The following is a 25,676-nucleotide window of genomic DNA, read 5'->3' on the forward strand; positions in this document are numbered from 1 at the left end:
AAATTTCAGGTGTAATCCAAGGTGCGTCGTTAGGACGTATCGTTACTTCTTTTACTGGCATGCACTGTTTGGCTATGTCCATAAATAGTGCAGAAAAAAATATGAACACTTTCGTCAAACACCTCCTTCATGAGAATGTCTTGCCAGTTAACCTGAGAGAGTGCTTCGCAAAAACCATCAACATTAAGTTTACTATAATTAAAGATTGTTCTTTTATAGGAATTATTTTTATTCACAATTCTGTTTAATACAATGTGTGGTACAGCTTGTTACACAAACATTCTTAAATCATAAAAGAATTCTTATTTCATCAAGACAAGATCAGTGCAATTCGAAGTTTTGACAGTTTGAAAAAAGAAAAGCCCGGAAGCAGGGTCACGCAAGGTCGTGGTTCTCGTAGCAGACGACGGTAATGCCTATCGCCAGTTCCTCTGAACAGTCAAAAGCCATCGCTAGAGTTCGTGTGAATTGCAGCCGTCTGTTGCGTTTATATTCAGAGGTACATAATAACGTGCTATTGCAGATAAGCCTACAGCGGGTCGCATTGCAAATCACAAACTGACGACTACATTGTAAAAAAAAAAAAGGAAACTGGATCACACGGGTTCACGATGGCTCGGGGGGAAGATAAAAACCAAGCAAAAATAAATTCTTTGAAAATTGCTCGCTCTTTACGGAGGGCACCTAAGATGTTCTCAAGCGGTGAGTGTTTAAATGAAAGGGTGTTTGCATCTATAAAGTTCGTTGCGTAACTTTAAAGATATTAGAAATGACTTATTATAATTACAAGAGCAGGTTCTGCAAAATTAGAGGCTTAATTTGGAGTAGAAAACCATTCCTGAGTTTACAACACTCAAGTTAAACATTACCCGCCATGTCTACTTGTACTGAGTGCCAGGATGTTATTATATGTGCACGTTGGACTTGCTTCAGCGCACTGATTATCTGAAGAATCCAATTTATGTGAATTGCTCTCTGTGCTCACCCCCTCCCCCTCCTCCTTCTTATTACATTCCCTCACTCGATCACTCATTGCATTGCAGAAACATGACATTCTCGGCTGGGTGGTCTTTCAAAACGAGGCAGAGGTATAGGGGCTGGCTAGGCGGGATTTCTGGGGGTGGGGGCTGTTGACATTTGGCATTTGAAACCTTTTTTTTTTGTTCTCTCCTTGAGAAAACAAGATACATTTGCCAATTAAAAAAGGTCTCTTTATTTTGCAGCATCAGCCCCAAGCGAATTATTGTGCGGAGAGGCCATGACCCTCTCTACTTTTACATCATCATTTGTGGGCAAGGTAGGGCGGCAGAGTTTTTACCACACACATGTGAATCAGGATAATATGGAAAGCCGTTTGGCTCATAACCATTACACGTGTAATAAATGATTAATACACGTGTAATAAATTATTAATGCACGTGTAATAAATGATTAAAACACGTGTAATAAATGATTAAAACACGTGTAATAAATGATTATTGCACGTGTAATAAATGATTAATACATGTGTAATAAATATGTCATGCACGTGTAAGAAATTATTAAATACACGTGTATGAATTATTTATTGCACGTGTTAATGGTTATGAGCCAAACGGCTTTTCCATAGCATAAGAAAAAAGATAAATTACACGTGCAGTAAATAATTTATATATAAATACACGTGTGTAAATGATTTATAACACGTGTATTAATCATTTTGTACACGTGTTATGGTTATGAGCCAAACGGCTTTCCATAGGATAACAGTTCCGATGACACATTTGATATTTTACCAACTGTAGATCCACCTCCCCCCAAAGAGAAAACCCCAAAACACGCACACACGCACGCACACACACGCACGCACACGCACGCACACACACGCACGTACGCACGTATACACACGCACGCACACACACACACACACACACACACACACACACACACACACACACACACACACACACACACACACACACACACACACACACACACACACTCTTATACACGCAACAAAGACAGCTATCAGTTTTGATATTAAAAATTGGGCAGCCTACGCTAAGGACCTTGAGGCTGACCCCGTCAGACACACACACACACACACACACACAGTCACACACACACACACAGTCACACACACACACAGAGTCACACACACACACACAGTCACACACACACACAGTCACACACACACAGAGAGTCACACACACACACACAGTCACACACACACACAGACACACACACACACAAACAGTCACACACACACAGTCACACACACACAGTCACACACACACACACAGTCACACACACACACACACACACACAGTCACACACACACACACACACACACACACACACAGTCACACACACACACACAGTCACACACACACACACACACACACACAGACACACACATGCACCCACACACACACACACATACACACTCACACACACACACTCACACACACACACTCACACACTCACTCACACTCACACACCAAACAATGACAGGTGTGTTGGTATCTGGCAGCTTACGCAAAGGACCTGGAAGCTGACCCGGTCACAGGGGAGATGCGAGCCAAGGCCGCTGTATTCCTCAAGACTGGACAGTCATTCGGGGTGAGGGTCCATCCCAGGCACTTAACACTTTGTACCCCACCTATGTTGACCAAGTTTTTTTTAGCTGAGACCAGCTGTGCTGCAGCAGGTAACTCAGAATTGTAGTAACTGTGTTGTAATTGTGTATCAACACGTTGGAATGCAGGCGTTAGATCTACGTTACAGGAAGCGACTGAAGCTAACAGTCTGAGCGGATATTATATCCATATTTGGTCAGATAGAGCCATATGATTGGGTAAGGATATATCCGTACTAGGGAGATACAATGCGTTGATACAGGGTGGGTAGGGGAGTTGGAGGTGAGCTCTCCAGACTTACAATGCTACTGTAGGATTAGGAGAACTCGCACCACACCCCCAACCCGAGGCATGCACTCTGTGTCGAGTGATGGTATGTTGGATCATCGCTTTCTGCAAACACAGCATAATTATCTTGCAACAATGAGTGTAGAATAGATTGCATTGCAGCAATAATACATTATGCTGGCTTTTTGTAGCCTAAAACTTTAACGTTACGGTGTTCTTTGATGGTATTGAAGCTAGAAATTTGACTCACTTCTAGGTTTGGTTTGGTGATTTTCAGACATTACGCAAATTTGGTTGATCAATTTTAGCGCTTTGAGCATGGTTAAACCCTGGATACATGCGCTTTATGAATATTATGCATTATTCTTCGTGTGATGGGCAGGCCGCGGCGCTCATCTCTGGCCAGGGACACACGACCACCGTCATCTCGCGCACCAACATGCAGCTCCTAGCCATCAATGGGGAGGACTATCTCGAAGCCTTCTGGTACCCCTCCTTGAGGAAAGAGCTGCCCCCGCGCCTGGTTTACATCAGGTAGGAGATGACAGGTTGTAGTTAGCCTACAAAGCAAAATACTTGCCAATACGCTCTGATCGGAACTTGTGTCAATCTGGACGTCTTCTTCGGGTAGGAGATGAGAGGTTGTGTCTATCTTACCAAGCAAAATACTCTCAGATAAAAAAAAAATCAAGTAACGAAAAAAAAAAAAAACCCAACAATAATAAGTGACTTCTAATGGTGTATCTCAGGTAATTGATAGCTGACGCTATCTATCCAGAAGAAACTGCCTCAGGGCATATCCAGCGTCACGGACGAGGCATTCGGACGAACATAAAGGCACGTGGAAATCAACAAAACAACTATATTAAGTTGACAATGATCGAGGATTATCCAACTTGTGACTGTTGTTCTCTGTGAAGTATGAAATAGAGAAATATTTAATTTGTGGGCGAGTTCTTCGATGTTTGATGTGCGTCACGGACGAGGCCAAAATTCTGTCCTATTTTTCAATCACAAAGAAGTAAGTTGATATTTCTGCGAATTGTGTTCGCTGTTTTCGTTCATAGCGATGAAACATTAATGGCAAGCATTGCTCTTTCGGTAAAGATAATTCAAAAAGTTAAAAAATAAATCACATTTCGGAGAAACGCTTGAACATTTGTCACAGACGAGGCCAGTACACGTCACGGACGAGGCACGTACGAAATGCACTATAGTAGTGACGTCTTCAGGAGATCAACAAATTTTATTATAGCAACATATCGTTTTCAGTAGTCACCCACAATGTGAGACTATCATTAATCTGGGTCAGTGTTTACATTCGCTCGTTCGTCCGCCCGGGTTACGTCTGTCCGTTAGCTTTAGTAAGCATAAAGAAGGATCCTCAAGAGCCCATGAATATTTGAAAACAAAACTTGGTGGATAGGTACATATGGGTAATATAATCTGTCGTGCAAAGTTTCAAGGTTGTAAATGAAAGGTCAAGGTCAGATCTATGTTCGAACCTTGATTTTTTTTCAGATTTGTGTTGGAGAGTTATCCAGCCAAAGTTTTAATCCAATCAAGTTGAACATTGGTATTGTGACAGAGTGTATATTAAGAAATGCATGGATGTCCGCTAACGAAAGAATGGCGGTTAGCCTACATCAAAATGATGTTGGTATCACCCTTGACAACCACATAATGTGTTTGGGTTGCTTCACATTTTTAGTAATCTGCATTCCCCACAATTATTGATAAAAAAAACAACATTCCACCAGGCACATATTATTGTCTAGACTAACGCATCATATAGGTCTAAATTAATCAGCTGACTGATTTCTGATGAAGCACGCGCAAAGACAGGGAGACAAAAGGAAGGCAAATACCGCTATAACACATCAAAAAGTGCCTCGTCCGTGACACAATTAAGTCAGCAACTGTATGTCTGGTAAATTAAATAAAAGCGACAAATAGTGCCTTTCGAAAAGCTTGAAGATAATCTCAAGTAAAATTTCTGTATAAAACGAAATGCAATCAGTACATGAATTTTTGTATCCAAAATGTCACGGACGAGGCCATTTAGGGGGGTGAGTTGCATTCTTTAATATTTTGGCTACAAAGAGTTTCAACAACTGCCGACTTATATCACAGTATACATCAATGTCAGTCTCATGTGATATGATGATTACTGAAATTACAAAAAAAATTGGATTGTACTGAACCCGAATCTAAAAAAAGTGACCAAAAACGTCACTTCATGCACAGTGAAATCCTCTTAAACAATATGACTGCTAAACAAGGGACATAACTCAGTGAGGAAAATAAAATATTGATTATGAACATATGAACATTCTACAACAAAGCCAGCGTACCAAAATAAAGAAATTTGTGTTTTAATTTCAAGCGTTGAGAGAGCTAATTTTTTGGACATGCCCCTCAGACAAGAAAAAGGAAAAACAATTAGCGTCATCGTCGATCGTGGCTACCACAGATCTATTCAGGCGATTTACAGGGGGTGGTAGCATCCTCCCACTTGAAGACATACCCACATTCAGCGGCCTGGCTACTTTCTGTGCACAGTGTTAAAGTGGTGTCATAAGTAACACCAGTGCCCACATGTCAGTAAGAATAATTCCCGCTTTGCACAAGTCGCAGGCAGCCAGTGTATCGATATCAGATTTCCGATTAAACCAGTTTTCTGATTCGACATGAACCCGACACTGAAATATTGTTTTCTGGTCAAATTAAAGAAGTACACTTATTTAAGGAGAACAAGTCGCGTAAGGCGAAAATACAATATTTAGTCAAGTAGCTGCCATTTTTCAGCAAGACCGTATACTCGTAGCATCGTCAGTCCACCGCTCATGGCAAAGGCAGTGAAATTGACAAGAAGAGCGGGGTAGTAGTTGCGCTAAGAAGGATAGCACGCTTTTCTGTACCTCTTTTTGTTTTAACTTTCTGAGCGTGTTTTTAATCCAAACATATCATATCTATATGTTTTTGGAATCAGAAACCGACAAGGAATAAGATGAAAGTGTTTTTAAATTGATTTTGACAATTTAATTTTGATAATAATTTTTATATATTTAATTTTCAGAGCTTGTTTTTAATCGGAATATAACATATTTATATGTTTTTGGAATCAGCAAATGATGGAGAATAAGATAAACGTAAATTTGGATCGTTTTATAAATTTTTATTTTTTTTTACAATTTTCAGATTTTTAATGACCAAAGTCATTAATTAATTTTTAAGCCATCACGCTGAAATGCAATACCGAAGTCCGGGCTTCGTCGAAGACTACTTGACCAAAATTTCAACCAATTTGGTTGAAAAATGAGAGCGTGACAGTGCCGCCTCAACTTTCACGAAAAGCCGGATATGACGTCATCAAAGACATTTATCGAAAAAAAGAGAAAAACGTTCGGGGATATCAATCCCAGGAACTCTCATGTAAAATTTCATAAAGATCGGCCCAGTAGTTTGGTCTGAATCGCTCTACACGCACGCACGCACGCACGCACACACACACACACACACATACACCACGACCCTCGTTTCGATTCCCCCTCGATGTTAAAATATTTAGTCAAAACTTGACTAAATATAAAAAGCATGTCAGTATCTTGCATGTGAAGGAAATTGGTGGTGAAATTCAATACATTTCATCCCAAAACTCGATTCCTTCGAAAACGTGCACCGAGTGGTTACGTCCCTTGACTGAGAAGGGAAGGGTTTTACGATGAAGCACATTTCTAAGTTTAAGGCTGGAGTACACTTTGGAGGCCAAATTTCAAAGTGATTAGGTAGCTTTAAAAGTTACTTTTTCTGTTAGTTCAATGTTTGCTTTATCAGGAAAATACAAAATATAAAGGGCTTAACGCGCAAAATTTTAAGATAACGACTGAAGTTTAAGCATAGGTATCAGATTTTTTCACGCAAACACTACTGAATAAGTTGCAATATTGTATTGTGAAAATGTAAACAAAATAACAATCAGATGATCACAAACTGAAGAAGAGAAATAGGGAAGCAAAATAGAACATTAAACGTAGTGATTTTACTTGTGAATTCGGGAAAAAATCCTTTTGTATCCATTTTGAAGCTCAATTTGAAGCATGGAACACCAACAAACATTGATTAAAAGTGTTAAAGTGATTACAGTGTTCAGAAATAGTGTTAGATACCAAGTTGAGTTATCCCTCTTTACCAATTTAAAAAAAAATACACCTCTTAACGCGCAAAATTTTGAACTGTGATGCTTTTACTACCCCCACCCCCTTCCCATTTGTCAGAAAAGAGTGCATATTATCTTCCAAATAGAAAAGCAGGGTAGTCAGATGATCAAAAACTTAAGAAGAGAAAGAGGGAAGCAAAATAGAACATCCAACATAATGATTTAACTTGTGAATTATGAGAAAACTATTTTTTTTACCCATTTGTGAAGCTTAATTTGAAACTTGGAACACAGACAAACATATATTAAAAGTGTTAAAGTGATTACAGTGTTCAGAAATAGTGTTAGATACCAAGTTGAGTTATCCCTCTTTACCACTGTTAAAAGAAATACACCTCTTGTCGCGCAAAATCTTGAACTGTGATACTTTTACTTCCCCCACCCCCTACCCATTTTTTCAGAAAAGAGTGCATAATTATTATCTACCAAATAGAAAAGCAGGGTAGTCAGATGATCAAAAACTTCAGAACAGAAATAGGGAAGCAAAATAGAACATCCAACATAGTGATTTAACTGGTGAATTCTAAAAAAAACCCACTTTTTTTACTCATTTTATTAGCTTAATTTAAAGCTTGGAACTGAAGACAGAGAAAAAAATTAAAAGTGCTAAAGTGGTTACAGTGTTCAGAAATAGTGTTTGATACCAAGTTGAGTTATCCCTCTTCATCACAGTTAAAAGAAACACACCTCTTGTCGCGCAAAATCTTGAACTGTGATGCTTTTACTACCCCCACCCCCTACCCATTTTTCAGAAAAGAGTGCATATTATCTTTCAAATAGAAAAGCAGGGTAGTCAGATGATCAAAAACTTAAAGAAGAGAAAGAGGGAAGCAAAATAGAACATCCAACATAATGATTTAACTTGTGAATTATTAAAAAACCATTTTTTTACCCATTTTTGAAGCTTAATTTGAAACTTGGAACACAGACAAACACAAATCAAAAGTGTTAAAGTGATTACAGTGTTCAGAAATAGTGTTAGATACCAAGTTGAGTTATCCCTCTTTACCAATTTAAAAAAAAATACACCTCTTAACGTGCAAAATTTTGAACTGTGATGCTTTTACTACCCCCACCCCCTTCCCATTTGTCAGAAAAGAGTGCATATTATCTTCCAAATAGAAAAGCAGGGTAGTCAGATGATCAAAAACTTAAGAAGAGAAAGAGGGAAGCAAAATAGAACATCCAACATAATGATTTAACTTGTGAATTATGAGAAAACTATTTTTTTTACCCATTTTGAAGCTTAATTTAAAACTTGGAACACAAACAAACATAAATTAAAAGTGTTAAAGTGATTACAGTGTTCAGAAATAGTGTTAGATACCAAGTTGAGTTATCCCTCTTTACCACTGTTAAAAGAAATACACCTCTTGTCGCGCAAAATCTTGAACTGTGATACTTTTACTTCCCCCACCCCCTACCCATTTTTTCAGAAAAGAGTGCATATTATCTACCAAATAGAAAAGCAGGGTAGTCAGATGATCAAAAACTGAAGAACAGAAATAGGGAAGCAAAATAGAACATCCAACATAGTGATTTAACTGGTGAATTCTGAAAAAACCCACTTTTGTATTCATTTTATTAGCTGAATTTTAAAGCTTGGAAGACAGAGAGAAAAAAAATGAAAGTGCTAAAGTGGTTACAGTGTTCAGAAATAGTGTTTGGTACCAAGTTGAGTTATCCCTCTTCATCACAGTTAAAAGAAACACACCTCTTGTCGCGCAAAATCTTGAACTGTGATGCTTTTACTACCCCCACCCCCTACCCATTTTTCAGAAAAGAGTGCATATTATCTTTCAAATAGAAAAGCAGGGTAGTCAGATGATCAAAAACTTAAAGAAGAGAAAGAGGGAAGCAAAATAGAACATCCAACATAATGATTTAACTTGTGAATTATTAAAAAACCATTTTTTAACCCATTTTTGAAGCTTAATTTGAAACTTGGAACACAGACAAACATAAATTAAAAGTGTTAAAGTGATTACAGTGTTCAGAAATAGTGTTAGATACCAAGTTGAGTTATCCCTCTTTACCAATTTAAAAAAAAACCCACCTTTTAACGCGCAAAATTTTGAACTGTGTTGCTTTTACTTCCCCCACCCCCTACCCATTTTTTCAGAAAAGAGTGCATATTATCTACCAAATAGAAAAGCAGGGTAGTCAGATGATCAAAAACTTAAGAACAGAAATAGGGAAGCAAAATAGAACATCCAACATAGTGATTTAACTGGTGAATTCTGAAAAAAACCCACTTTTTTACTCATTTTATTAGATGAATTTTAAAGCTTGGAAGACAGAGAGAAAAAAAATGAAAGTGCTAAAGTGGTTACAGTGTTCAGAAATAGTGTTTGGTACCAAGTTGAGTTATCCCTCTTCATCACAGTTGAAAGAAACACACCTCTTGTCGCGCAAAATCTTGAACTGTGATGCTTTTACTACCCCCACCCCCTACCCATTTTTCAGAAAAGAGTGCATATTATCTTCCAAATAGAAAAGCAAGGTAGTCAGATGATCAAAAACTTCAGAACAGAAAGAGGGAAGCAAAAAACAACATCCAACAGAGTGATTTAACTGGTGAATTCAGAAAACACACACTGTTTTACTCATTTTATAAGCTGAATTTAAAGCTTGGAAGACAGAACAAATAAATTAAAAGTGCTAAAGTGGTTACAGTGTTCAGAACTAGTGTTAGATACCAAGTTGAGTTATCCCTCTTCATCACAGTTAAAAGAAACACACCTCTTGTCGCACAAAATGTTATACTGTGATGCTTTTACTACCCCCACCCCCTACCCATTTTTCAGAAAAGAGTGCATATTATCTTCCAAATAGAAAAGCAAGGTAATCAGATGATCAAAAACTTAAGAAGATAAATAGGGAAGCAAAATAGAATATCCAAAATAGTGATTTAACTGTTGATTTCAGAAAAAAGACACTTTTTTTTAATCATTTTTGAAGCTGAATTAGAAGTTTGGAAGACAGAAAAAAAAGAAAAAAAGTGCTAAAGTGGTTACAGTGTTCAGAAATAGTTGAGTTTTTGCTCTTTATAAAAGAAACACACCTCTTGTCGCGCAAAATCTTGAACTGTGATCCTTTTACTACCCCCGCCCTCTACCCATTTGAACAGAAAAGAGTGCATAATTTGTATTCTCTTCCAATTAGAAAAATAAGTAAAAGCAACTGGACATTTTTAAAATACATCTTTTCTGTCAGTCCAAGGATTGCTTAGTCCATTAAAAACAAACAGACTAGGATTTAACGCACCCATTTTAAGAAAAAGTTAACATGATAATTGATATATCAGACTTTTTTTATGCAATTACTATTGAAGATTCCAGACAAGGTAAAATAATCATTTTATATCCTTTGTCACATTTTTATTTTATTTTTTTATAAATCTATCTATAGCGAGTCTTGTCTCTTTGTGTCATTTAGTTATTTTCAAGAATTCTATCCTGGCAACAACAACAACAAAAACACCTACCTACCTACCTACCCTATTTTTTTTTTTTTTAGCCATGTTAATAGAAACAGACGACGGGCGCTGTGGCGGGGTGGTAAGACGTCGGCCTCTTAATCGGAAGGTCGAGGGTTCGAATCCCGGTCGCGGCCGCCTGGTGGGTTAAGTGTGGAGATTTTTCCGATCTCCCAGGTCAACTTATGTGCAGACCTGCTAGTGGCTTATCCCCCTTCGTGTGTACACGCAAGCACAAGATCAAGTGCGCACGGAAAAGATCCTGTAATCCATGTCAGAGTTCGGTGGGTTATAGAAACACGAAAATATCCAGCATGCTTCCTCCGAAAGCGGCGTATGGCTGCCTTAATGGCGGGGTAAAAACGGTCATACACGTAAAATTCCACTCGTGCAAAAAACACGAGTGTACGTGGGAGTTTCAGCCCACGAACGCAGAAGAAGAAGAAGAAGAAGAAGAATAGAAACAGACAATTTATTTGTTTTGGCCTAAAGATCTTGAAACATTTGTTTTAATAGAGAAATAACAAGTACAGCCATTAGCTGTGTCACTCGAATTTCTTTGTCAGGCTGAAACTTAGCTGTTGCGTTGGTGTCTGCTGTGTGTATCTGGGTCCAAAGCAACTTTCACATTCTCATCTACACACTCACGTTACACAAGTATATATATATACAATTCCACCCACAGAGGCGTTCGGGGATGGGGGTCTCGCACTCGGGCGAATCACACCACAAAATACAAAGTATAACGTACACAGATTTTACTATTGAACCCAAAAGCAAATTAAATCATGAATAAATCAATCAAGCAAAACTTCCACACAATGACACACTCACTCTCGGTTCACACTGTGCTCTGGACGTGCACACTTGGCAGCACGTATACCGTTCCGGCACCGTTTGTCTTCCTGCAAGTCCAACATAGGCACACGATTGTCCAAGAATCACAATAATCCTCGTGAATGTCACAGCAGGCATAGTAGAAAAGTCCAAAAGGGTGCGTTGATGGTGGTAATCCGGTGTACACACACACACACACACACACACACACACACACACACACACACACTCCGGTTTGGTAAGTTACCTGATAAATAATGTAGCCTGTGGATTTAACGGGGAGATTCTGGCGCGTTTGTCACCAAGAACGTAAAAAAACCCAGGATATCATCATGATGCCTCTCTACAAAAACCAGGCAGTCTAGGAACTCTTCATCTAAAGTCAGTCAGTATTAGCCCCTCAACACAATCCTCATCTTGTCCCATAGTGATTTCTGCCGCCAAAGAACGTGTGGTTCTTAACTCACAAGACGGATTTGTCGTCTTCCATTGCGAAATTCAGATCTACCCCAACTACGTGCATTGATCTGAGCAATAAAATGTAGATGCGATAATCTGCAAACATCTCTTCAACACAATCTACATCTTGTCCCATCGTGATTTCTGTCGGCAAAGAACATGTGGTTCTCAACTCACAAGACCGATTTGTCATCTTTCAGAAATTCAGATCTGCCCCAAGTACGTGCAATAAAATGTAGAAGCGATAATCTGAAAAAAAATCTGTTCGCGTGAACGCTGCCACGTTGTCATCAGTCCGATGTCTTTTATCCAGAGCAGGGATGAACACACTTTTTCATCAGTAGTTTGTTATGTTTATCCGCAGACTGCTTTCCATTACTTGTCGTCTGTTTTAGCTTGACTCGTGGGGTTCTTCAGCCAGGCAAAAAGTGCTTGTTTACTGACACGTTCTCACGCACGACATGTCGTAAATGCAAGTTCTAACGATTGTTTTTTATTGCACTGATAGAGAATGTCGATATTTGTAAACGTCTGCCATTTCCTAATGTTTATTTCATTATTTTGCATACGGGTATGGCTAGTAAGTGGATAATCTGTTACGACACGAAACGCGTTCTAAATCCGGGAAGGGAGGCTACTCCAACGTAGAAGGGAGGCTACTCCAACGTACTTTCCAAAGTGTGCTCCAGCCTTAAATACCATTGTTTTGTTGAACGAAATTGACCCCATGAAAGTAAAGTACCTAAGGTCGATCATCGGTACTATGGAAGAGAGGGGGGCTTTTCAGTGTGAAGTTTATACAAGATCAACAAGGTCGAATCAGAAACCTGGTTCAATCGGAAAATGATATCGCTACATCGGACTCTTGGGTTTGTGTACAAGCGAATGCATGCTCTTGTGACGTTTACACCCCTGGACGGATATGAGATAGCGAACATGATCTCTAACCAGGTAAGGAATTACAATAGACTTCAATTGGAAACTTCGAAGTTATCATGATCGATTTTCGGTTTTGTTTTCGTGATCAGTGAAAAGCAAAAAATTAATTGTTTTGCCTTTCAAAAGCAGTGTTTGGAATTAACTCACGTTGCCCAAGAGAATGTATGCGTCAATTTACGTCAAGCAGTCGACGTCATCACTTCGCATGAATAATTGTCCCGGTGTTTTGCGGCCTTTCTGTCTTTACTATACTTGTAAAATGAATGCCCCTCGCTGCTAACAGAGACTAGTTGAGCGTACATCAATACGCCCATTTTGCTCACAAGGCCTACTGGAAGAAGTAATTTATGACGTCATCCAAATGTCATAATATTATTACAGAAGGCATCTTTTTGCGGGCGAACTTAGCACGGTTGTATGGACGAAGAGGCTTGAATTGAATACGAAATAAAAAGTTTGGACCCTAACTAAGACCGAGCTGGCCGTAATAACGCAGAATTCATAGTTATTGTTTTTTGTCGTTGACATTGACAACCGGAAGTCGCTATCGTATATGGGGCTGGCAACTCCTGTAAACCCTTCACCGTCTGAGTGAAGTTCCGTTCGTTGCCGTTAGATTCTCGTCCGTTCATGACATGCAGAAGAAATTAAACAAAAGGGAACAAATTCAATTCGGCGGTTAGTTCCGTGCTCGTTACTGAATGCCAAAGAACTGGTCGCAATAGTGAATACTTGATCACATATAATGTCGAAAGGTGTCTGAACGGACGAGAAACTAACCTGTCTCAGAATCCGTTACATTCTAAACCAAGCTTGATTGAATTCCAATGAATCTTTAACCATAAAAACATAGGAATTATTCCCTTACACATATCTGTGTTCCTCACGTAAAAGGTGTGTTTTCTGCAGCAAAATGAACTTCATGGAGAACTTCCCCATCCACCTGATCAAAGAAAAGCTGAACATCTGCACTATGCACCACTTTAGGTGAGATATATGTGTGTGTGTGTATGTGTGTTTGTGTGTGTGTGTGTGTGTGTGTGTATGTTGGTGAGGGAGTTTGTGTGTGTGTGTGTGTGTGTGTGTGTGTGTGTGTGTGTTGGTGAGGGAGTTTGTGTGTGTGTGTGTGTGTTTGTGTGTGTGTGTTGGTGAGGGAGTTTGTGTGTGTGTGCATATATGTGAGTGTGTGTGTGTGTGTTGGTGAGGGAGTTTGTGTGTGTGTGTGTGTTGGTGAGGGAGTTTGTGTGTGTGTGTGTGTGTTGGTGAGGGAGTTTGTGTGTGTATATATGTGAGTGTGTGTGTGTATTTATATATGAGTGTGTGTGTGTGTGTGTTGGTGAGGGAGTTTGTGTGTGTGTATTTATATGTGAGTGTGTGTGTGTGTGTGTTGGTGAGGGAGTTTGTGTGTGTGTGTGTGTGTGTTGGTGAGGGAGTTTGTGTGTGTATATATGTGAGTGTGTGTGTGTGTGTGTTGGTGAGGGAGTTTGTGTGTGTGTGTTGGTGAGGGAGTTTGTGTGTGTGTGTGTGTTGGTGAGGGAGTTTGTGTGTGTGTGTGTGTTGGTGAGGGAGTTTGTGTGTGTGTGTGTGTTGGTGAGGGAGTTTGTGTGTGTGTGTGTGTTGGTGAGGGAGTTTGTGTGTGTGTATATATGTGAGTGTGTGTGTGTGTGTGTTGGTGAGGGAGTTTGTGTGTGTGTATATATGTGAGTGTGTGTGTGTGTGTGTGTGTGTGTGTGTGGGAGTGTGTGAGTGTGTGTGTGTGTAGGTGAGGGAGTTTGTGTGTGTGTATATATGTGAGTGTGTGTGTGTGTGTTGGTGAGGGAGTTTGTGTGTGTGTGTGTGTGTATAATTATATGAGTGTGTGTGTGTGTTGGTGAGGGAGTTTGTGTGTGTGTGTGTGTGTTGGTGAGGGAGTTTGTGTGTGTGTATATATGTGTGTGTGTGTGTGTGTGTGTTGGTGAGGGAGTTTGTGTGTGTGTATATATGTGTGTGTGTGTGTGTGTGTGTGTGTGTGTGTGTGTTGGTGAGGGAGTTTGTGTGTGTGTTGGTGAGGGAGTTTGTGTGTGTGTGTGTGTGTGTGTGTGTGTGTGTGTGTTGGTGATGGAGTTTGCGTGTGTATGTCTGTGTTGGTGAGGGAGTTTGTGTATACGAGTTTGTGTGTGTTTGTGTGTGAGTGTGTGTGTGTGTGTGTGTGTGTGTGTGTGTGTGTGTGTGTGTGTTGGTGGCGGAGTTTGCGTGTGTATGTCTGTGTTGGTGAGGGAGTTTGTGTGTGTGTGTGTGTGTGTGTGTGTGTGTGTGTGTGTGTGTGTGTGTGTGTACATGTTGGTGGCGGAGTTTGCGTGTGTGTGTATGTCTGTGTTGGCGAGGGAGTTTGTGTATGTGTGTGTATGTGTGTGCGTGTTGGCGGTGTGCGTGTATGTGTGTGTGTGTGTGCGTGTGTGCGTGTATGTGTGTGTTTTTATGTCGTCTGAATGTGTTTGTATGATTGTGTGCCGATGTGGGTTTGTGTGTTTGTGTGTGTGTGTGTGTGTGTGTGTGTTGGTGAGGGAGCTTGTGAGTGTGTGTATGTGTGTGTGTGTGTGTGTGTGTGTGTGTGTGTGTGTTGGTGAGGGAGTTTGTGAGTGTGTGTGTGTGTGTGTGTGACTGTCAGTCAGTCTTTCTTGTTACCTGCTCAGCCACGAACGTTACTGTTGTTTGTGTGTGTGTGTGAGTGTGTGTGTGTGTGTGTGTGTGTGACTGTCAGTCAGTCTTTCTTGTTACCTGCTCAGCCACGAACGTTACTGTTGTTTGTGTGTGTGTGTGTGTGTGTGTGTGTGTGTGAGACTGTCAGTCAGTCTTTCTTGTTACCTGCTCAGCCACGAACGTTACTGTTGTTTGTGTGTGTGTGTGAGTGTGTGTGTGTGTGTGTGTGACTGTCAGTCAGTCTTTCTTGTTACCTGCTCAGCCACGAACGTTACTGTTGTTTGTGTGTGTGTGTGTGTGTGTGTGTGTGTGTGTGTGTGTGTGACTGTCAGTCAGTCTTTCTTGTTACCTGCTCAGCCACGAACGTTACCGTTGTTTGTGTGTGTGTGTGTGTGTGTGTGTGTGTGTGTGTGTGTGTGACTGTCAGTCAGTCTTTCTTGTTACCTGCTCAGCCACGAACGTTACCGTTGTTTGTGTGTGTGTGTGTGTGAGTGTGTGTGTGTGTGTGTGTGTGTGACTGTCAGTCAGTCTTTCTTGTTACCTGCTCAGCCACGAACGTTACTGTTGTTTGTGTGTGTGTGTGTGTGTGTGTGTGTGTGTGTGTGTGACTGTCAGTCAGTCTTTCTTGTTACCTGCTCAGCCACGAACGTTACTGTTGTTTGTGTGTGTGTGTGAGTGTGTGTGTGTGTGTGTGTGTGTGTGTGACTGTCAGTCAGTCTTTCTTGTTACCTGCTCAGCCACGAACGTTACCGTTGTTTGTGTGTGTGTGTGTGTGTGTGAGTGTGTGTGTGTGTGTGACTGTCAGTCAGTCTTTCTTGTTACCTGCTCAGCCACGAACGTTACCGTTGTTTGTGTTTGTGTGTGTGTGTGTGAGTGTGTGTGTGTGTGTGACTGTCAGTCAGTCTTTCTTGTTACCTGCTCAGCCACGAACGTTACCGTTGTTTGTGTGTGTGTGTGTGAGTGTGTGTGTGTGTGTGTGTGTGACTGTCAGTCAGTCTTTCTTGTTACCTGCTCAGCCACGAACGTTACCGTTGTTTGTGTGTGTCCGCTAGGCGCAACACAGTAATCACTCACGACAGCCGGAAAAGTCGAAATCTGTTTATCGTCAAATTCGTAAGTCATTTTTATATTTAGTCAAGTTTTGACTAAATGTTTTAACATAGAGGGGGAATCGAAACGAGGGTCGTGGTGTATGTGTGTGTGTGCGTGCATGCGTGCGTGTGTGTAGAGCGATTCAGACCAAACTACTGGACCGATCTTTATGAAATTTTACATGAGAGTTCCTGGGGTTGATCTCCCCGAATTTTTTTCTTCTCTTTTTTGATAAATGTCTTTGATGACGTCATATCCGGCTTTTCGTGAAAGTTGAGGCGGCACTGTCACGCACTCATTTTTCAACCAAATTGGTTGAAATTTTGGTCAAGTAATCTTCGACGAAGCCCGGACTTCGGTATTGCATTTCAGCTTGGTGGCTTAAAAATTAATTAATGACTTTGGTCATTAAAAATCGGAAAATTGTAGAAAAATTATTTTTTTTATAAAACGATTCAAATTTACGTTCGTTTTATTCTCCATCATTTTCTGATTCCAAAAACAAATAAATATGTTATATTTAGATTAAAAAAAAAGCTCTGAAAATTAAAAATATAAAAATTATTATCAACATTAAATTGTCGAAATCAATTTAAAAACACTTTCATCTTATTCCTTGTCGGTTCCTGATTCCAAAAACATATAGATATGATATGTTTGGATTAAAAGCACGCTCAGAAAGTTAAAACGAAGAGAGGTACAGAAAAGCGTGCCATCCTTCTCAGCGCAAGTACTACCCCGCTCTTCTTGTCAATTTCACTGCCTTTGCCATGAGCGGTGGACTGACGATGCTACGAGTGATACGGTCTTGCTGAAAAAGTGCATTGCGTTCCGTTTCATTCTGTGAGTTCGACAGCTACTTGACTAAATGTTGTATTTTCGCCTTACGCGACTTGTTATTCTTCTCATTGTGATGACACCATGCATGCCCGTACGCTTGAGTGCGGACAGCCACGCAGATAGACAGACAGACGCGTTCGCATGTTCATTCTGTTAATTCGCATCATGCACACAATACGCAGAGATACACTGAGCACAAAAGTTAAGGATATTTTTTACATTTAGTCAAGTTTTGACTAAATGTTTTAACGTAGAGGGGGGAATCGAGACGAGGGTCGTGGTGTATGTGTGTCTGTGTGTGTGTGTAGAGCGATTCAGACTAAACTACTGGACCGATCTTTATGAAATTTGACATGAGAGTTTCTGGGTATGAAATCCCCAGACGTTTTTTTCATTTTTTCGATAAATGTCTTTTATGACGTCATATCCGGCTTTTCGTGAAAGTTGAGGCGGCACTGTCACGCTCTCATTTTTCAACCAAATTGGTTGAAATTTTGGTCAAGTAATCTTCGACGAAGCCCGGACTTCGGTATTGCATTTCAGCTTGGTGGCTTAAAAATTAATTAATGACTTTGGTCATTAAAAATCTGAAAATTGTAAAAAAAATATTGTTTTCATAAAACGATCCAAATTTACGTTCATCTTATTCCCCATCATTTTCTGATTCCAAAAACATATACATATGTTATATTTGGATTAAAAACAAGCTCTGAAAATTAAAAATATAAAAATTATTATCAAAATTAAATTGTCCAAATCAATTTAAAAACACTTTCATCTTATTCCTTGTCGATTCCTGATTCCAAAAACATATAGATATGATATGTTTGGATTAAAAACACGCTCAGAAAGTTAAAACGAAGAGTGGTACAGAAAAGCGTGCTATCCTTCTCAGCGCAAGTACTACCCCGCTCTTCTTGTCAATTTCACTGCCTTTGCCGTGCGCGGTGGACTGACGATGCTACGAGTATACGGTCTTGCTGCGTTGCATTGCGTTCAGTTTCATTCTGTGAGTTCGACAGCTACTTGACTAAATGTTGTATTTTCGCCTTACGCGACTTGTTTTTATTGTTATAGCCCAGATATTAAACAGGAATTTTCTTGTCAAAAAACATACGTGTATTTGAAGATTTGCCTTTCTTCCGCTCAAAGATGTGTTTCTTGGATTTGAGCAATATTTGGGTATGACGTAACAGGTTCTTGATCACGCCTACCCTCAAAAATGGATTTTTTTGACGACATGATTCACGTCAAATCGTCAAAACGGTGACTTAAACTAACCGATATTATACATTTTGGTGTCTTACCTAACAGATGTGTGCGTTTCAATCTGCCACGCAGTCAAGTTGATCTAGCGTGTGAAAGAGAGCAACCACAATCCTGGAAAATGGCAAGAAATTCTAGTTTTTGCTGGTTAGCTGCAGTTGATATGCAATAAATATAAAACTACACATAGCAGCCTTTCTAAATTTCACAGAACGATGACAAATGTCTTGAGGTCAAATATTGCTCAAATCCAGGAAACACATCTTCGAGCAGAAGAAAGGCAGCTCTTCAAATACACACTGAAAAAATACCCTCAACTTTTTGTGCTCAGTGTATGTACATGAGCACGGACAGACAGATGGACATGCGATGATGTGTTTCTGGGTCTGCCCCTCTCTGTCTCTCCATCGCTGTCTGTCCGTCTCTCTCATTCACTACTAGGCACACACGCATGCACGCACGAACAAACTGACACATGCAAGAATGAAAGACGGAAAAAATGGAAGAAAGAAAGACAGAAAAGATAATGAAAAAGAAGATATAGAGATAAAGAAAAGGTTCGAACAAGAAATATTTCTCATCCCATGTTGGGAAATATGTGTTTGTGTGTGTCTGTGTGCGTGTCTGTGTACGATTGGGTGTGTTTGTGTACTTGCTTGCTTGCGTGTTTATGTGTGTTTTCATCTCACAGGGCTACTGCAAAGTGTTTCGTAAGCTGGACTGGCAGGAGCTACCGATGGAAGATGTATTAACATTGGAACGTAAGATGAACGTTGTTTGCACTCTTGTTCACCATCATATACTGAACTCCAAAAGAAACGCAAGATTAAGAAATTTAATCTCATTCTTTGGCATTTCATTTTGACGAGATATAATCGAACGAATTTCACGAAAATTGGTACCAAGCATCTTGGGGCAATGTTCTTTGATTGTCACTAACAAAACAACGTTACCGAAAGAAAGTTCTCATCGCCAGGCTCAGTAACGCGTGTGTCCCCCATTGGCGTTGACAAGGGCCTGACATCTGTCTCTCATGGAGCGCACCAGGCGGTTGACGGTGTTCCTAGAGGTTTCTGTAGCTGGGAGGAACGGTTGGCGCAGGTGCTGACGGTAGATGACCCGGTCCTGGCGAGCAGTAGTCACACGAGGTCGTCCGCTTCTAGCGCCATCCCGGGTGCTGCCGCTGGCTTGGAATCAGGTCCACAGACGACAGATGGTCGAGGTTGCCACGCCCATGACATTTGCAATGGCAGCTGGGCGATTTCCAGCTTGCAATCGCCCGATTGCTCTCTCCCGGTCAATGGCGCTCAGTCTTGGCATGCTTCTACTGTACAAATGGCTGATTTCAGACAGTGGACGGAGACAGGTTTTTGTTCCTTGTGTGAGCTGAGTACTCTAAACGAAAAAAATCAGGTCTGGCAGCTTTTGTGTGGGCTGCGCGAGCGAAAAACAGTCTCAATCTTCAGCACGCTGCAGAGAGCGCACTCTGGGCGCTGCACACGTGATTTTTACAGGCTACGTGCAGGACACTATGATAACTCATGCTCGTGCAGAATGTTCACCTGAAACCCACCTTCAGCGCATTGTCAAACCTTTGCACAGACCTCACTAGCTGGGTTGACCCTTCCAACACACTAACGCCTTTATGGTCAGGAGTAGAATTGACTCACTTAGGTATGAAAGAAGAAGAAGAATGTGTTTCATTTGTCCAACTTTTATGTCTTACCGGAGTATAATCAGTGAGTCCTAGTAATAAGCAAAGTTCGTCTGTATGGACGGACAGTACAGACGGACAGTACAGACGGACAGCTAGACGTGGAAGCCAGAGCCGCTTTGAAACTGTGCACACTCCTAGGGTTTAATGACCTCCCTGACGGGCGCTGTGGCCTTGTGGAAACGATCGTGTAATCAAGAGTTCGATGGGTTATGGAAACACGAAAACATATGACGGCTTACTAGTGCCAAAACTACATAATTGTAATTATCACGTGAAAATGACTAATTTTCACGTGTTAATTACTAATTTTCACGTGTTAATTACTAATTTTGTTTACGTGTTATATATACTAATTGTCAGTTTTGGCTCGCTTCCTGACGGATTGCTAGAGCCAAAAATAAAAATTAGTCATTTTCACGTGAAAATTAGTAATCAACACGTTCAGTTTTGGCTCATTTCCTGACGGATTACTAGAGCCAAAACTGAAAATTAGTAATTAACACGTGAAAATAGTAATTATTACGTGAAAATTAGTAACTAACACTGTCATGGTATCATACATGGCTCGCCGAGACTACAATACGTTTGTGCTATTCACGTGTCACGTGTTTCCGCCCAGCACTTCCTGGGAGCTAGCACATGGCGGCTAGAAGACATGTTAGAATCCTGATGAGTTGAAATTAAAGTTCTAAACTTGAACGGACCCGTTTCAGTATTTATGAGTGCATGGACAGCATGACATCATGACATGGTGGCAGCGACGGGATTAATCTTTGAGTGATTAGCGTGCGACATATCACAGAAAGACCAAGATGCCAGGATTCAAACCACCAGAAAATTTTGACTTTCGACAGCCAGCCGGGTGGCAAGCGTGGAGAGAGAGATTTGCTAGATTTCGTCTCGCGTCAAAACTCAACAAGGAGGACGGAGATGTACAGGTTAGCAGTTTTATTTACGCAATGGGGGCACAAGCGGAGAGCATTTTTAAACAATTTGCTCTGACAGCAGAACAACAGAAAAGTTTTGACATTGTGGCGCAACGGTTTGACACCCACTTCACCCCCAAACGAAATCTCATTCACGAGAGAGCGTTGTTCCACCAGAGAAGCCAACAACAAGGTGAAACTATCGAAGAATATGTTCGTGACCTGTTCAAGCTAGCAGAATTCACCGAGTTCCCTGACAGGGATAACACCATACGAGACAGAGTTGTCTTAGGTGTCACAGATCAGAACTTGTCTCAAAAGCTTCAGCTCGAACCAGACCTAGATTTGGACAAGGCAGTGACGATGGCTCGCCAGCACGAGCAAGTAAAGGCACAGATGGCAGAGCAGCGTGGCGTCAGCAGCAACGTGGACGAAGTCAACAAATCCAGTGTTGGCGGCAGCAGTTTCCAGAGAGGAAGAGGCCGTAACCATGGTCACCGAGGCGGCGCTCAAGGTTTCTCCGGCCATCGCGGCAGCAGCTCAAGTCATCGCGGCGGCAGCTCAAGTCATCGCGGCGGCAGCACAAGTCAGCGCGGCGGCAGACAGTCAGGCCAACGTTCGTGCTACAAGTGTGGTAACAGTCCACACGAAAGAGGTACAGTCTGTCCAGCAATGGGGAAAACTTGTCGAGCCTGTGGTAAATCTAACCATTTTCAGTCTGTGTGCCGGTCCAAACAAACACTGGACAATCTCACTAACTCTGAACAGGGCGAGAAGTTCTTTTTGGGTAGTCTAGAAACCACAGAAAACGAACCACCATGGAGAGTTTCCCTTAGCATAGGAAATAGGGTGGTCAATTTCAAAATAGACACAGGGGCTGATGTATCTGTCATTTCGGAATCTGAGTTCAAAAAGATGAGTCCAAGACCCAAACTTCACACTAGTCATGCCAAACTAGAGTCCCCGGGAGGTCCTGTTGAGAATATGGGTCAGTTTGTAGCGCAAACAAGCTTTAAGGGAAAGCGTACAACCTTCAGAGTTTACGTTTTGAGAGGGGAAACAGATAGTCTCCTCAGCAGGAGCACAGCTTTGAAGCTAGGTCTAGTTAAGAGGCTAGATGAAATGAACAACTTAGCATTTGGGGACATAGGCGTCCCAGTCAAATGTGATCCAATCAAGATCGTTCTGAATGAAGACGCAGAACCGTACAGCATTTCAGTTCCGAGACGCGTTCCGATTCCGTTGTTACCAAAAGTTGAGAGAGAACTTCAACGCATGCTTTCGGATGGCATCATAGAAAAGGTCACCGAACCGACAGACTGGTGTGCACCGATCGTGCCAGTATTGAAAAAGAATGGAAACGTTCGCATCTGTGTTGATTTGAAACGTTTGAATCGGTCGGTCAAGCGGGAGCGCTACACACTTCCAACGTTGGAAGACATGACACACAAACTCGCAGGGGCGAAAGTTTTTACAAAACTCGATGCGACTTCCGGTTTCTGGCAAATTCCTCTACAGGAAGAATCAGCAAAACTGACAACGTTCATGACGCCATTTGGAAGGTTTTACTTCAAACGGTTGCCGTTCGGGATTTCACTCGCACCCGAAATCTTCCAAAGAACCATGGAAGACATGCTTCAAGGCATAGACGGAGTCGTTTGCTTCATGGATGATGTCGTTGTCAGTGGCGACTCTGAGGCAGAGCATGATGAACGTCTCAGGCAGGTTCTAGAGCGCGTAAGACAGGCGGGGCTCAAGCTGAACAAAGAAAAGTGTGAGTTTCGGAAAACGAAGCTTGACTTTCTGGGTCACACGATCAGCCAAGACGGCATTCAACCTGATCTGTCAAAGGTCAAGGCTATCATAGAGATGACAGAGCCTCAAGACGTGAGCGAGTTGCGTCGGTTTCTCGGGATGGTTAACTACCTCGGTCGGTTCATTCCAAACCTCGCGGACATACTTAAGCCACTGAACGCGCTTCTTCACAAAGATACACAGTGGATCTGGGATAGTGAACAGCGACAGGCGTTCGAGCAGGTGAAAAAGAGTATCACAAACGCACCAACGCTGGCGTTCTACGAGTTAGGTCGCGAAACAGTCGTGTGTTCAGATGCAAGCAGCTATGGCTTAGGCGGAGTCCTATACCAAGTGTATGAAGGCGAACTCAAACCTGTCGCGTTTTGTTCGCGAACACTCACATCAGCAGAATGCAAATACGCGCAGATCGAAAAAGAATGTCTTGCTGGGGTCTACGCGTGCGAAAAATTTCAAAGGTATCTTACAGGGTTACCGGAATTCAAGCTGATTACAGATCACAGACCTTTGGTTCCGCTGATTAACAAAAAGGATCTCACAGACACTCCTTTGCGGTGTCAGCGTATGTTGATGCGACTGATGCGTCACAACGTTGTCGCGGAATATGAACCAGGGAAAAATCTGGTTGTCGCCGATGCTCTGTCCAGATCTCCACTGGCAGAGACAGAGAGTCCAGAACAGAACACACTTGAAACAGATGTTCAAGTACATGTAGACGCGGTTCGCGCATCGTGGTCGGTCTCAGATGAAAAGCTAGAAGCTCTCAGAAAAGCAACACAAGAAGACGTTACGCTTCAAACAGCGTTAGAGTACACGCGATCGGGCTGGCCGCAATACAAAGAAGACGTGAAACTTGCGGCTCGTGAGTTTTACAGTGTCAAAGATGAACTGAGCGATCATGATGGATTACTAGTCAGAGGGTCAAGGATAGTAATCCCATTCTCCCACAGAAAAGATATTCTGGGCAAAATTCATGACGGGCATCAGGGCATTCAAAAATGCAGAGAAAGGGCAAACCAGTGTGTTTGGTGGTCAGGCATGGGTCAGGAAATCAAGGAAATGGTGGGGAGGTGTAGACATTGCTTAGAAAGCAAACCAACACAGCGAAAGGAACCTTTGATTACTTCAAAGTTACCTGAGTACCCATTTCAGAAAGTAGGGGTAGATCTACTAGCATTCAGGGGAGAGAACTACCTGTCATACGTAGACTACTACTCTCGCTTCATTGAGATTGAGCAGTTGTCCAGGGAAACAGCAGAAGAAGTGATCGGCAAGCTGAAAGACTTGTTCTCCAGACACGGGGTTCCAGAAATTGTGGTGTCGGACAATGGTACCCAATTCACGTCAGAAAAGTTTCAAGACTTCAGACACTCGTGGGGCTTCACGCACGTGACAAGCAGTCCACGGTATCCCCAGAGCAATGGTGAGGCGGAACGATCTGTGCAGACGTCCAAAACAATCTTGAAACAAAGCGATGTTGCCTTAGCCTTGCTATCCTACAGGGCTACCCCAATCCCATCACTTGGTGCAAGCCCAGCCGAGTTGGCGTTTGGGCGACAGCTTAGAACTCGTCTCCCAAGTCTCCCCAAATCCCTCATACCCCAAACACCTGTGGCGAAGGATTTCAAAGAACGGGACAGACAAGCAAAGCAGCAACAAAAAGAGAACTATGACCGTAGACATGGTGTCCAGTCTCTTCCCACCCTCGAGCCGGGTGAGACTGTCAAAATAAAGATCGACGGCGAAGACGGATGGCGACAGTCCGGACGTGTAGTTGAGCAGTGTGCCACTAGATCGTACGTGGTTCAAACACCGACAGGTAGACTGAGACGAAACAGACGACACCTTCGTCGGGCTCCAACAGGCGAAGAGGTGCAGATTCGAGATGAAACTGTTCCAAAATATCCTGCGGCAGGTGATTCTGTCGGCGCAGAGACTGTTGAACTTGAACTGCCAGATCCTCCAGATGTTGAAACTTCTCCTGTTCGTACCAGGAGTGGCAGGGAAGTCAAACTTCCACTACGGTTTCAGTGAAAACATTTGTTTCCATACTACGCGAAAGAGTCAGTGTAGTCACTTCTAGTCACATTCACTTTGGTGTGAAGTCGTGGTGCTTTTGTTTAAGTTTTAAGTCAGAGACACTGATGAGAGACTCAGTGCCCTGTTTGAGTCATTGTGTAGTTAAGTGTGCAAAAGGAACTTGCTTACATAACAAGAAATACTTTTAATTTCTGTCGTTAGAAATGTTCAACTTAATTAAAGTAAAAATATAAACTTAAAAAGAAAAGTGTCCATTTAAAGAAAGGGGGATGTCATGGTATCATACATGGCTCGCCGAGACTACAATACGTTTGTGCTATTCACGTGTCACGTGTTTCCGCCCAGCACTTCCTGGGAGCTAGCACATGGCGGCTAGAAGACATGTTAGAATCCTGATGAGTTGAAATTAAAGTTCTAAACTTGAACGGACCCGTTTCAGTATTTATGAGTGCATGGACAGCAT

General features: G+C 41.7%; 1 protein-coding gene across 3 annotated transcripts in view; it reads left to right on the forward strand.

The window, feature by feature from the left end:
• Window positions 1–25,676, forward strand: part of LOC138945602 (cyclic nucleotide-binding domain-containing protein 2-like) — a 57,930-nt gene that overhangs the window by 17,240 nt on the left and 15,014 nt on the right. For 2 of the 3 annotated variants that reach the window (XM_070317048.1, XM_070317049.1), the window contains exons 7-12: window positions 1,224–1,297; window positions 2,513–2,601; window positions 3,289–3,440; window positions 13,748–13,825; window positions 16,570–16,630; window positions 19,407–19,476. In XM_070317048.1, the coding sequence (XP_070173149.1) occupies window positions 1,224–1,297; window positions 2,513–2,601; window positions 3,289–3,440; window positions 13,748–13,825; window positions 16,570–16,630; window positions 19,407–19,476 (524 nt within the window). The remainder of the gene's footprint in view (window positions 1–1,223; window positions 1,298–2,512; window positions 2,602–3,288; window positions 3,441–13,747; window positions 13,826–16,569; window positions 16,631–19,406; window positions 19,477–25,676) is intronic. The other variant, XM_070317050.1, reaches the window with a different exon arrangement.

Source organism: Littorina saxatilis, linkage group LG13, assembly GCF_037325665.1.
Source record: "Littorina saxatilis isolate snail1 linkage group LG13, US_GU_Lsax_2.0, whole genome shotgun sequence".
In the NCBI taxonomy this organism is placed as follows: Eukaryota; Metazoa; Mollusca; class Gastropoda; order Littorinimorpha; family Littorinidae; genus Littorina; species Littorina saxatilis.